Raw genomic sequence first — 12,005 nt, 5'->3', positions numbered from 1 at the left:
ACATTCACAGATAGCACCATCATACTGTAATTTAAGATACACAGAAGATAAAAGTTAGATTAGACATAATGAAACCTAAGCACATGACACACAAGGAAAGCTTAAAATGCAGTCAATTCATGAAGAGAAACCAAAAAAGCCTACTTTAGATCTTCACCTCTAGCTACAAACTGTCCAGTCAATCTTAGTACTTCACTGATGCCACAGTAACTTTATAAAGCATTACTCATTGCAGCATGCTAAGTTACGAGTTCAGTTGACGTTCCACATTCTACTTGAATGCAAACTAGACCAAGTCTTTTTCTTCCAGCATGACAACACTAGCTGGTGGCTTATATCACCTATTGTAGCTGACTTTAAGTTTGCCGCATTTTGTGAGAGAAATATGGTTGGTCAATAGCTTCGAAAAATCTGGACCAAACAACTTTGTCTCGAGCAACTTATGGTTATCATGATAAGACAAAAGCAGGTGGTTTTGATAAATTACTTTATTGTTTGGAGGTAATGTGAAACTGTTACCAACTAGAGGCCTCATCATTATTTACCCAAAAGGTCTTTTAGGATATGAAAAATTTAGCAGTACTGTTTACTTTTTTTTTTTTTTTTTTAAAATCAGTTAAATCCTATTTGGTTTTCCACAGCTTTTAAGATAAGGAGCAAAACTTCATTGTGTCCCAATACAGAACATCACACAGCTGTAAATTAAAGTAAGCTTAAGAGTAACATAGAGCTGCATCTTGACAGCCAGTTCCTGCTGAAAAATAAAATCACTTGACTTCCTCTGACCCTGAGTGCACACTCCCCATTGCAAAATGCAGGCACTTACTGACCCTGCTATGAGTCAGCTGAGGGGGCTATACCAGCCATAAACCAGTAGTGACTGCCCCTTTCAGTTAGAACTCCCTGTAAAAACATCAAGCCATATCCTGAGGTCTTCTGTGACTATTCTGGGCTTGGACAGACAATTCTTTGCCTTAACTTCCCTGGCTTAAACAAGTTTTGCTCCTCACTTACACCACAGAGGCATTATATACATTCCTAGAAATCAGGTGGAAAGCACTGATTCTTTACTGAAATGAAACTGCTCCATAATAGAGAATTAGCAAACCAGTGCTTAATGTAACATTCACTACATGGAATGTAAAACTTCCACAAGACAGTAAAAGTTTACACTGAACCGAGTCACCTATAGTAGATTACTAAATACAAACTTTCCATTTTTAAAACAAAAGAGTAACTTTCTCTGCAAGTACTCACAAAGTTGCTCAAATATAAAATACCAAATTTTATTTTTTAAGAGAGAAAAAAAGAGCAATTTAAGGCCAAAGTACCAGCAAGGAAGACTAATATGTGAAAGTAGACAAGAGATTTTTAATAAATCTGCATGGGCATTTGCAAGGTTATGCCTCTATTAGCTAACCTGTAAAGCTGTTCCCAGGAAAAGATACTAGAGAAAATAGATATTTATACAAAATTATAAAATGCTTGTTACATGAATTATTGCTTTACAAGGGATGTAAACATCCTTTTTCTATGATAGTACCAATTAGGTCTCTCAAAATTTCTAAGGTTTGTTAAAATGGAACTTGAATTATGCAAAAAATCCAATATAAACTTTCTACAAAAAAGAGTCCATCACATTCCTGAGTATGCTAAAGCTATAAAACAGAAGGAGCACTGAGCAGGCAGCAGTTTTCACAGTCAGAGGTTTAAGGACATTTTCTTTCTACACACTGTTTCCCTCCTTCTTCATATTCTTGCTTAGAAATCCACATCTGTTGAAAAGTACCCTACAAAAAAAAAAAAAAAAAAAACAAAACAACAAAACAAAACAACCACAAAACACACAATTAAAAAAAAAAAAAATAATCAGAAAACAAATGAAGGTGAAGTGAAACATGATTAACTTTTCCTATGATGAAAAACAAGCAAATCTTTACATTAAATGAGGTTAGAGGACTTGACCTCCTTAACTATCTTTTCCTTTGAGTTTTATATTGCTAGCGATTAAACTAAAGACAGGAAGGTGCAGTACTGAAAGCTGATTTCAGTCTCCCTTTCCCATACTGCTAAATTAATCCCCACAAACCATTTCAGTACTCAGTAACTTGTAGAATTAAGCTCAGGAATATGATGCAGAAACAGGTTTGCTATGTTCATGGTGTACTATATACATATCATTTCTGGATAGTGTATGTCAAGCCTGCACCTTGCCATTAAAAATGGGAGAACATGGCAAGTTATTTTTTGATTAGAAATGCTCATGTTTTGTTTTTTTTAAATAGATTCTCTTCACCTTACCACAAGGATAGACAAGATTATTATTGCTAGGGTAGCACAAACCCTGCAACGCACACTTAAGCAGAATTAGCTTTTTCGGTGACAGTGCTGCTTAGCATAGCAATGTAGTAACACAGGTTTACTAACCAAAGAAGCCAAAATTGAACCACCAATCCATGAGCTGAACCTCCGCTCCACTGTTGTGTTGTTCGCTATCAACTTCAGGCGCATGCTCTGAATAGAAAAGGAGGTAAAATGAAAGAACAATCAGACAAACTGTAGGCTGGTGGCCTTTAGGGACAAGAGAAGGACAGCACAAGGAATTTGGTGTATATACCAACATGCAGGTGAAACAGGTCAATTTTACTAAACTTGCAATAATGCTCATCTGCCCTGTACTTCAAGAATAGCTGCAGTGGAACAGAACATGTGTGGCTTTTATCTTATCTCCCAAGAGGGAGCAACAGCAAACGCCTAAGGTTAGAAATAGGGCAGGTAGAGAGCAATAATACTCACACTATATATTGTCATCTCTAACACTGGGCTACTTAAAATGCGCACTGGGACTAAAATGTCTAACATTGCTGAACTTAATTCATCTAGGGCTTTTTAGACCCATTCCTTCCTTTTGCTTTCAAAATGCCTCGTAGCAATAAAATCTTTGCATTTCAGTGGGTTCCTCCTCAGCTATTACAAGAAGCAGTGAGTAACTACCTTTCTCAGTTTCTCATAACATTCATTTCAGAGTTGCTACAAGTAGAACATTTTTTCTTGAATATGAATATTCAAGAAATATCATAAGGTATATGTGCTCTCAAGAACACAGGTGTAAGGTATTAATACTTGCTTTGACATCAAGTGATTAAAAAAGAAAATACAAGTATGTTAAATCACCAGGTTTTATCTATGGGTAGGTTGAATTGCCTGTAGAATCCAGGAAGAACAATTCCCATGACAAAGTGACAAGACCTCAGGCAGAATGACTGAATATGCCGCAAGTTAGTCAGCAACACTTCAGAAGAGAGGCCATCAAGGGAAATAGTGACTGTCGCTTAGGGACAATTACAGAACTTAGAATCACAATCTGAAAGCAGGAATGGAGAAGTAAAATGTTCAGTTGCATTTATCTGCTGGATAATAAAAAAAAAAAAAGCAGTTGCAATATCTGCTGGAATTCATTTCATACAAGAACTTTTCAAGACTTCTTTCTTTAGAGAAGGAGATCTCTTGTCCCACAGAAATCTCTTCAGCTGTTGGGTTCCTAACAATGTGGAAGCTATGATACATGCATGTGAACTTAGGTGACAGAAAAGCAGAATAATAAGTAATTCAATGCAGTAATTTAAAGAGTTGTTTTACCGGTGGAGTTTTCTGAGACAGCTCCCGGTTCAACCTATCTGTGAAACTCTGTATTAGAGTGTTTCCTCCTGCTACAATCACGCTGCCATAGAGGCCCTAAAAAGAGAATAAGCAACCTACAATATTAACTCTGAAATCATTCTGAAAACAACCATTTCACAGAATAGAGAGGAATGGCACACAAGTACATATAATCAACAGCAATAATACAATCACTTGGTGCCAACAATATTACCTCTCCCAATCCAATTAATTTTTTAGTCACCTGAAAAATATTTCAAGACAGCTTAATATTCAACTATACAAAGAAGACAGAAGCTATGTGATTAATGGTTCTAAATGATTTCACAGAATATTTTCTACTACAGAGAACCCTATACCTACAGATATCTCCTGTAACCACACGGTTGGTTTTCCTACAGCTGGATATTCCAACCACACAGGAAAACCCCACAGCACTGCAAGTTTTCAATCTTACTAATGCTGCAGTTGGTGAACACAAACCACAGCCTGGCCTACTAAGTTTGCCTGACATGCCAGTTAAAAGGAAAAATTTTTTAAACAACCCCCATGCGGTCCTTATCAAACTTGAATATTTTCAAGTTGACATCTGAGAAAGTTAGAACATAGTTTTAAAAAGGAAGTTTTCCTTTAATACCTCTTTTCTTCCTTCTAATCTCTATAAAAGTTCCATATGATTGGTTATGTTTAGAAAGTCTGCCATGCCCAAAAATCTGAATATAACACTCAGTTATGAACAGAAAATGCTCATCTGAAGCCAATCCAATGCACATTGTGCAGTGCCAGCCACAAAATCTGGACATTAGCTATTTAAATATAGGTAGAAACACCGAGTAAAAGTAAAAAATCCTGATTTAGCATTTTATAAGACAAAACTGTAATTGTACATATTCCTATATACAAATATGTAATACTTAAGAGAATTATTCTAATGTGTTTATCATTATCCTAGGAAATCCACGTTTCCTCATCAACAGTGTTCTAGTCCCCAAAAAATTATATCAGCACAAAAATATCTATGCCTTAAAATAATACAAGTCTGACTAACACTTACCGGCCTGATGTCTATATCACACATTCCAACGCTTGTTGTGACAACGTGGCTCACACCCAACATCGTGTTACCAGATAAACCCTAGAATTAAAATTAGTAATCTACACATCATCGCTTCAAAAGAGCAAGGCATATGAAAGCCCTGAATGAGTTGAATTTACAAGTATTACTAGAAAGGGAGCTAAACATTACTTAGGGAAGGAGAAAAAAAAAAATTCCTATTTTCCCATTCAGCTCATCACTACCCTTTTTGAACTACATTTCGTCCTTCGCTTGCCCAACCCTAATACAACACAGGCAAATTCTACCCCCAAGAGAACCACACAGTGTGAACACACACATACAAATCATGAAATTAAGAACATCATACAAAAGGAAGCCATGTGATAATCTAGTAATTTAAAGCCTTCCAATTACTATATATCATAGTTGTTTTACCTTTACATTAGAAGGGTCAAACAATCCCTCAGGGATTTTTAGACGCTCAGCACCAAAGTCACAGTTATAGCCATTGGGGAACTCGTAATGAACTGTTGGCATCTGTGCTGCTACCCTAGAGCATCAGTCAGAAAGTTAACACATCAAAGCTCTATGTAAACAGGATGTTAAGTTATCTAAGTAGCATTATAAACTAAGGTTTCAATGGGAACATTGTGATTGATACGACTTACACATTCCATAGTATTTAGTATGATCTCATGCATCTTGGAATATTAAATAAAAAACTATCACCTGGATGTATACTGTATTTCTACTTTCAGAAATAAACAGTTTTTATCTAAAAACTTCTTCTGGAATAAAGCCAGCCAACAGCAATGAACAGGGTAAGCACCCCATGCACAACTGATAATTAATTTTACAAGAAGGAAAACAGTGACGTACTGTTCATCATAGGTTGAATCTGATACTTGGAGGACAGAAGCTTGGAAGTCCTGAATGACACACTATGGAGTTAAGAATAATACGGTTAAGAGAATGTCAATCTTCAATTTTATAGAATTGATACTGACTTTTTAAAGATTTTCTAGTTCAAGAGGAAAACCTGATATACTCACAAAACTTCTTTACGGGAGGCCTAGGGGAGTTTGAGAGTGGGAGAAATGACCTACTTACATTACACATGTAGTTGTGCCAAGACCTCGTGACCTGGGGTAACTTCTCTTTTCTCTTCCAATTTGCTGGCGACCCCTCACGAACTGCCTCCTGAGATTGTAGGAAACATGATCATCAGTTAACCATTTAAGCCTCTCTCCAAGCAAACACTTACTAAATAAAGTTACTTCCCCACCTTTGAAGCAATCATATATGGAGGAATTATCTCTATGTTCATTTCCTGAAACAATTCCCGGCACTGCATAGTAATAAAGTCTCCTGCAAGTGGTGATTTTACAATACCTAGAAGACAAAAAGAGAATCAAAAAACCAAAAACATCCCACCAACAAATAAACTCTCCCTATAAACTATTTGTCAGTGAACACTGTTAGGGCTTTTTTCCATATTTAAGGGGATACTTAAAAACAATAACAAAACTGTAAAAGCAGAAAGAAAGCTAACTCAACCTTGATACTACAATGCTGTTACTCATGAAAATGTTTACCTTGCTGAAGTACATATCCATCATGGACTGGAATAGCAGTGGTGTGTGTTGCTCCGCTATCCAAAATGAGACCTGTAGATCTCCCATTAGCAAAACTAGCCAAAATGACTAAGGAAAATATTGTAATTTTCACTTTAGGAAAAAATGTTGCCATACAGTTAGCGCATAACTAGGAATGAGGACCATGAAGTGTTATTCCTTGGCTCTACAAAATGATTTGCTGTTTTCCAGTGTGCATTGTCTTTCTAAAAAGCGCACAACCTCATAGAGGGAATGGCTTTTAACTTCTATCTGTGAACTATCCTGAGCTTTGGACGTACAAAGGTGAGACTTCACATGAATATTATGCAGCAAGCTCTAAGTACATCCAACTCATTTAGACTCTGAAGCTGAAAACATGTTGTTCGTTTAAAATAATTACAAATATTCATCTTAAGGCTATGGGAACCTCAAGCTCTAAGTACTGTATTTAGTAGTCTGGACAACACCATTTCAGGTCTGTACTATTCTTACCCATGGTATACAATGGGGAAAAAAAATTAGAAAGGCAGGGGGGAGTTGGGGAGGGGAAAGAAGATAAAGACAACATTGGCTCCAAGGAAAACAGTCAGATTGGGAGAACTTCAGAACTAAGCTCTAAAGCTTTAAAGTTCAGAAATGGAATTTGTTTACTTCCTCCTTAGATGTTTATGGAAAAATTAATTTGGAAGAAGAAAAGTTAGACATGCTGTTATACTAGGAATTGCCTAGAATAAGTTTACCGTAATTTCTGGGGGTGGCAGGGAGTGGGGTGGGGAAGCAGTGAAAAATTCCAAAGGATACGCTGTTAGAACAGCAGTTTTACACAAGAAAAAAGCAGGGATGTTGTAGTGTTCAAACATCAATTCAGTCAGTTTTTCACGCTTTGCTCTAGTATTCCACTAGAAGAAAAAAACAAACCAAACCACAAATAAGTGACAAAAGGAAGATATGTTTATCTTGAGGATCATGAGAGCACACTAAAGGAATGCTAACATAATAAAGAAGTAATTAGAATTATTATGGCCACGGTTTCAAGTCATATCAAAATACTATAGAGGCAGATTTCTAGTAATTTACTTCTTTAGAACCTTTTTTATTCCAATTCTACTACAATACATTAATGCTTATCTATCACACAGAATTAAAAGTGATATACACTTACTGTTACAACAGATTTCTTTACACTTCTATAGCTCTTCCAGTATCAGTCTCTCAAAGAACTCTCTAAAACAAGTAACATGCCCATTTTACAAGGGGAAAGATAAATGAAATAACTTGCCCAGTTGAAAGAAAAATAAATCCAGATTTTCCTGTTTCCAAGGTATCTTCCTACAGTTCTACTGTACTTGTGATTAAGCCAGGATATGTATCAAATATTCTACACATTACTGAAAAAGTGAAGTTTTTTCCAAGCCGATACATAAAAGTAAGATTAGGTCTGCAAGGAGAATGTTAATGGGAACCTCTGTTCAGACACCCACTGAGCCATCAAACATGAAATAACCATTCCAAATTCATCCATACTCCACAAGCTACAATTCTACACAAGGGAATAGTGAAAAAGAAAATCCTTTTCATAAGATTTTATTAAAGAAAGGCATAACTTTTGTATGGCATGTCTACCTTTTGTATTTTGACTTTAAGATCTGTCCTTCAAATGCTGAGCATTATTAAGTGAAAGAAAGCTTGTCCACCTATTTTCCCAGAAATTTGTATTCATCCACTTCACTTACCTTACAGGGCCATTTACAGAAATGAAGACAGAAAAATTAAAGCTTCTCCATTATAAATATTATACTCTGTCACGTAATATTACTTGTAAGGCTGAATGAAGTGACAGATTTTCAATAGCATTTTATTAAGTGTAACTTAAGACGACATCCAAACATCTTTTTGCTTTTATTCTAGGCAGTATTTTTTTTTTAATTTTGTCTTCTTTTTGATAAATGAAAAACAACAGCACATTGTAAATACTTTCTAACAGAACTCATGTAAACTACTTCAAATTGTTTTCTTTTTTAGACTCTTTTTTTTAAACAGATTACTTTCCAGAACCTGGCAAAGTATTTTAAAATTGTTATTTCTATAGGTAAGTCTTAACACTTGAACCTACAAGCCAATATCAGACTTGTCCAAGACTAATGTTTGTAGAGTCAGCAAGAAGATACAGTTGCGACTTATCAAAATCCAAAGCTGCTTTTACTCACTGGTGCTTCGGACATAAGGACAGGATGCAAACTTGCTTCAGATTTAATATGCATCTTGTAAGTGTGATCCAAAATTGCCTGGAAACTATCCCAGTCTTCAACTGTAACAACATTGAAGCAAGCAGATTAGTTACCTCTAAGTTTTGTTCCATTTCATAAATACATAAAGGTTTTCCAACACTTTTTTTGCATAGAGCTCTTCAGTCAAAAGCTATCCTCAGCAGCCATACAACTCCTTTAATAGCGTTGCAGAATTCTCTTCCTCTGTAATCATGATGATCATAACATTTCAAGAGTTATGCTGAAAGTCCACTAACACTGTAAACCAACTATACTTCATGCAAAGTGTAAATCAGGCATCCATTCTTCTGGCTTCTGTTGCCATACATAGCATCTGTTTACATGAAAGCTATGACTTTGCAGCCTAGCAATACTATTTTAAAAACAGGTAGAAAAAGACAGAGCACCATACTCATTCCATTTTTTAAAGGTGAAATGGCCTCCATATTTTCCCTTGGAACTCTCAGGGCATTGGTGTCTATGTAGTAAGTTGGGCCCCCTTGTTTGCCTTTGTCACCATCTATCTCCATCAGAGTGCTGCCATTGTCCCTTTCTAGCACCACGCCAATGGCTGTTGGAAAATCAACCTGTAAGGCAAAAAGGTAAGCAGTACATGAGAATTATTAATGTTTTCGATTGTTTTTTTTCTCATAAATTCTGAGCTTTCCCTCTACAATACAGTCAGAACAAAAACCAGCATATTCTGAAAACTTGTAACTAACAAGACCTAAGGCATAAATTCAAGTTGCATTTCCATTGAGTTACACAGATTCTCACCTTTGGACAGTCCTCGCCCGCATAGCCTGCTCTCACTGTATATGAGCCAATGTCAAAAACAAGAGCCCCGACTTCATCTGAAAAGATTGTTAATAAAGAGGTAGTGAATGGTTATTACACTCTACTACAATCCTGACCATTCCCTGCCCACTGTCTGTTTTGCTTGCAGAAGAAGAAAAGCAAGTCAAGGCATCTTTTTCAAGGCAAGGAGAAAGTTCTCTATTCAGAACTCCAGTTACTGAAGAGCTATTAGAAGACTGCAGACAGGCTTTTGCTTGGACATTCCAGTACCTTCCTTTGGCATAAATAAAAGGGGAATTTTAACAGAAGAGGAAGAACACAGTTGCATCCAAATAGATTACAAGATAAAACTTTCAAAAGGTGCTCGCTTAATAGTCACACGAAGCCAGACAAGCCCAGACCTCCTAGGGGTGATCAGAATTAGAATGGTGGCCCTGAAGACACCAACTCTGTAAATGAAGGCTGCCACACCATGAAGCACCCTCATCCCTTGCGTGTACGGATCCTCCCTGAGGTGCTCCGCACACCCTCAAGAAAACCAAAGTCTGAAACAAAACACCCGGACTTTAGTCCCGACGGAAGGGTGTGCAGAAGTGCCCTGGGAGGAAACGACACCCCGGTTTCCAAAGCGCGGGGTCTTCTCGGGCCACCCTGCACCCCAGCAGCGCTAATTCAGCCCAAGGCCACGGCTCGGCCGGTCTCCGGGAGAAGCATCTCAGCGAAAGGACGCCGGGAGGGACAGAAACAAGGCCTGCAGCCGCCTCCTCTTCCTCACGCATTCTGCCACCCCGCCTCTAAGAAACGGAGGGACCGGGAGGGCTCCGGCTCCGCTACGGACTTTTGTGGGAGAGCCGGGCCGCGCTCCCCCCCCCCCCCCGCGCTCCGGAATCGGGGCCTGAGGGAGCGGCGGGGAGGCGGGAAGCGCCCAGGGGAAGGCTCGCACGCGCCGCCTCACGGGACGGCGCCGAGCCCAACGGTCGCGGGGCGGGGGGGGAGGGGAGGGGAGGACGGGCAAGCGAGGCGGCGCCGGACTCACCTCCCCCGTACACGCCGCCACTCATGGCTGCCGCTGAGGCCCGCGCTGCCCGGCCCCGGTGTCCGCCGGCTCCTCTCCTCGGCGATCCGGCAACAATAGCGCCTTCGCCCCTCTCTTCGCCGGCGACTCAGCCTAACCTGCAGGCCGCCGCCTCGCCGCCAATAGCAGCGCCGCTGCCGCTCGCCCGCCCACCGCGCGGCGCCCCGCCGAACCGCCGCTCCGGCACAAGGGCCAATCGCGACCGGAGGGAGGCGGGGTTATGCCGCGGACAGCCAATCCTGAGGCAGGAAGCAGAGGGCGGGCGGGCGGGCAAGCAAGCAAGCAAGCAAGCGTAGGTGCAGTGTGCGGCGGTGTGAGGAGAGTGGCGAGGCGGGGAGGTGTGAGGAGCGGGCCGGTGAGGAGCGGGCGGGCAGATTGGGGGGGGGGGGAAGTTGAGGGGAAGGCTGCTGGCTTCGGTGGAGTGGGGAGAGGTAGCTTGGGAGTCCTGAGGGCTCGTGGGGTGGGCTTGCTGCCGGGTGAGGGGATACGGAGGAGTGGGGTGAGTAGAGAAGAGAGCTTCTTGGGGACAGGGGCCGGCTGTGGAAAGGAGTGACAGTTACTGCAGCTGGGCCCTCCTTGAGTCTGTCCCCTGCTACTGCCACTGCTCTTTTGGGCTCTTCCACTGAGAATAAAACGTGTTTAAAGTATACCTTGATATTCCAAACCTGTGTTGTTCCTCTTTCGCTTGGGGCACTCCTTTGCACCTCAGACCTCGGTCCCTGAAGCTTGTCTGGATAGTTGGGCACTTCTGATTTGCCAGCTCAGCTGCCAGTTTAGCAGTTGAACTTGTAATTAGGATTTCAGATCACTTTGTTTGGTATCACAGTTCTCAGCCAAATTTGGTGTTCAGCCAGAACAACCAGAGAGGGGGAACTCTAAAGTTGTAGGAATTAAAGGAAGCAAAAGAAAGAGACCTCAGACATGACCAGAAGTTAGCATTAGAGAAGACTAAAATTCTAACTGGAGAATAGGGGATTTGGCTTAAAGTGTAAGCATCCCTAGTGTGCACCTTTTTGAATCCCTATATAAGGGTGTCATTTTTTTGGACGGGATGGAGAGCTGGTTTGGGCGGGGGGGGGGGGTGGCCTGCTATAATCATGGGTGTTGAAGTTCACATAAGACATATAGCTTATTTCTGTAATACTGTAGTAAGGATCTCCAAGCGATTAGATTTAGTCAGCATAATAGAATGATGTTTCATTTATTACATTTACATTTACCTATAAAGCCTTACATAGCATAACAAATTATCTTAATAAGAATTAATTATTGGACTGTAAATAATAAAAAAGTGTTTCTTCTATTTTCACCATAAGACAAAAATTAGTGCTATGAGTCTTGCTTTGTCTTATTTTGATAGGGCTTTCAGAACTTCCTATAAAGCTTTGGTTTTTTTCTAAGTTGTGACTTAAGTTTCAGTTATATGTCCTTATTTACACTGAATTTAATCAGCGAGGTAAGAAGAGAGATAAAATTTATATTTGGTGTACCCAGTAGTTTTATTCAGGAAATTTGTAAAGCTGTAGTGATGA

The 12,005-nt window shown here is 39.7% G+C and overlaps 1 protein-coding gene across 1 annotated transcript; it reads right to left on the bottom strand.

The window, feature by feature from the left end:
• Window positions 1-470: 470 nt before the first annotated feature.
• On the bottom strand, window positions 471-10,628 carry ACTL6A (actin like 6A). Its single transcript, XM_030028540.2, has 14 exons — window positions 10,435-10,628; window positions 9,378-9,454; window positions 9,013-9,187; window positions 8,541-8,641; window positions 7,135-7,232; window positions 6,313-6,407; window positions 6,003-6,109; window positions 5,828-5,917; window positions 5,597-5,658; window positions 5,153-5,267; window positions 4,715-4,795; window positions 3,640-3,735; window positions 2,428-2,514; window positions 471-1,790 (listed from the first exon to the last, which is right to left on the bottom strand). Exons 1-14 carry the CDS (start codon window positions 10,457-10,459, stop codon window positions 1,710-1,712), a joined length of 1,290 nt encoding a protein of 429 aa, XP_029884400.1. The 5' UTR covers window positions 10,460-10,628; the 3' UTR covers window positions 471-1,709.
• Window positions 10,629-12,005: the final 1,377 nt, after the last annotated feature.

Source organism: Aquila chrysaetos, chromosome 10 (genome assembly GCF_900496995.4).
Source record: "Aquila chrysaetos chrysaetos chromosome 10, bAquChr1.4, whole genome shotgun sequence".
NCBI lineage: Eukaryota > Metazoa > Chordata > Aves > Accipitriformes > Accipitridae > Aquila > Aquila chrysaetos.
This window is presented reverse-complemented; position numbering and strand designations above follow the sequence as displayed.

Excerpts from the sequence above, each read along its gene's own strand:
- ACTL6A (XM_030028540.2), bottom strand. The coding sequence starts at position 10,459 with ATGAGTGGCGGCGTGTACGGGGGAG. Across the intron at positions 9,188-9,377 it reads CGGGCGAGGACTGTCCAAAG|GTTGATTTTCCAACAGCCAT; the intron begins GTGAGAATCTGT and ends TTTGCCTTACAG. Across the intron at positions 5,268-5,596 it reads GATTCAACCTATGATGAACA|GGTAGCAGCACAGATGCCAA; the intron begins GTACGTCACTGT and ends CTGATGCTCTAG.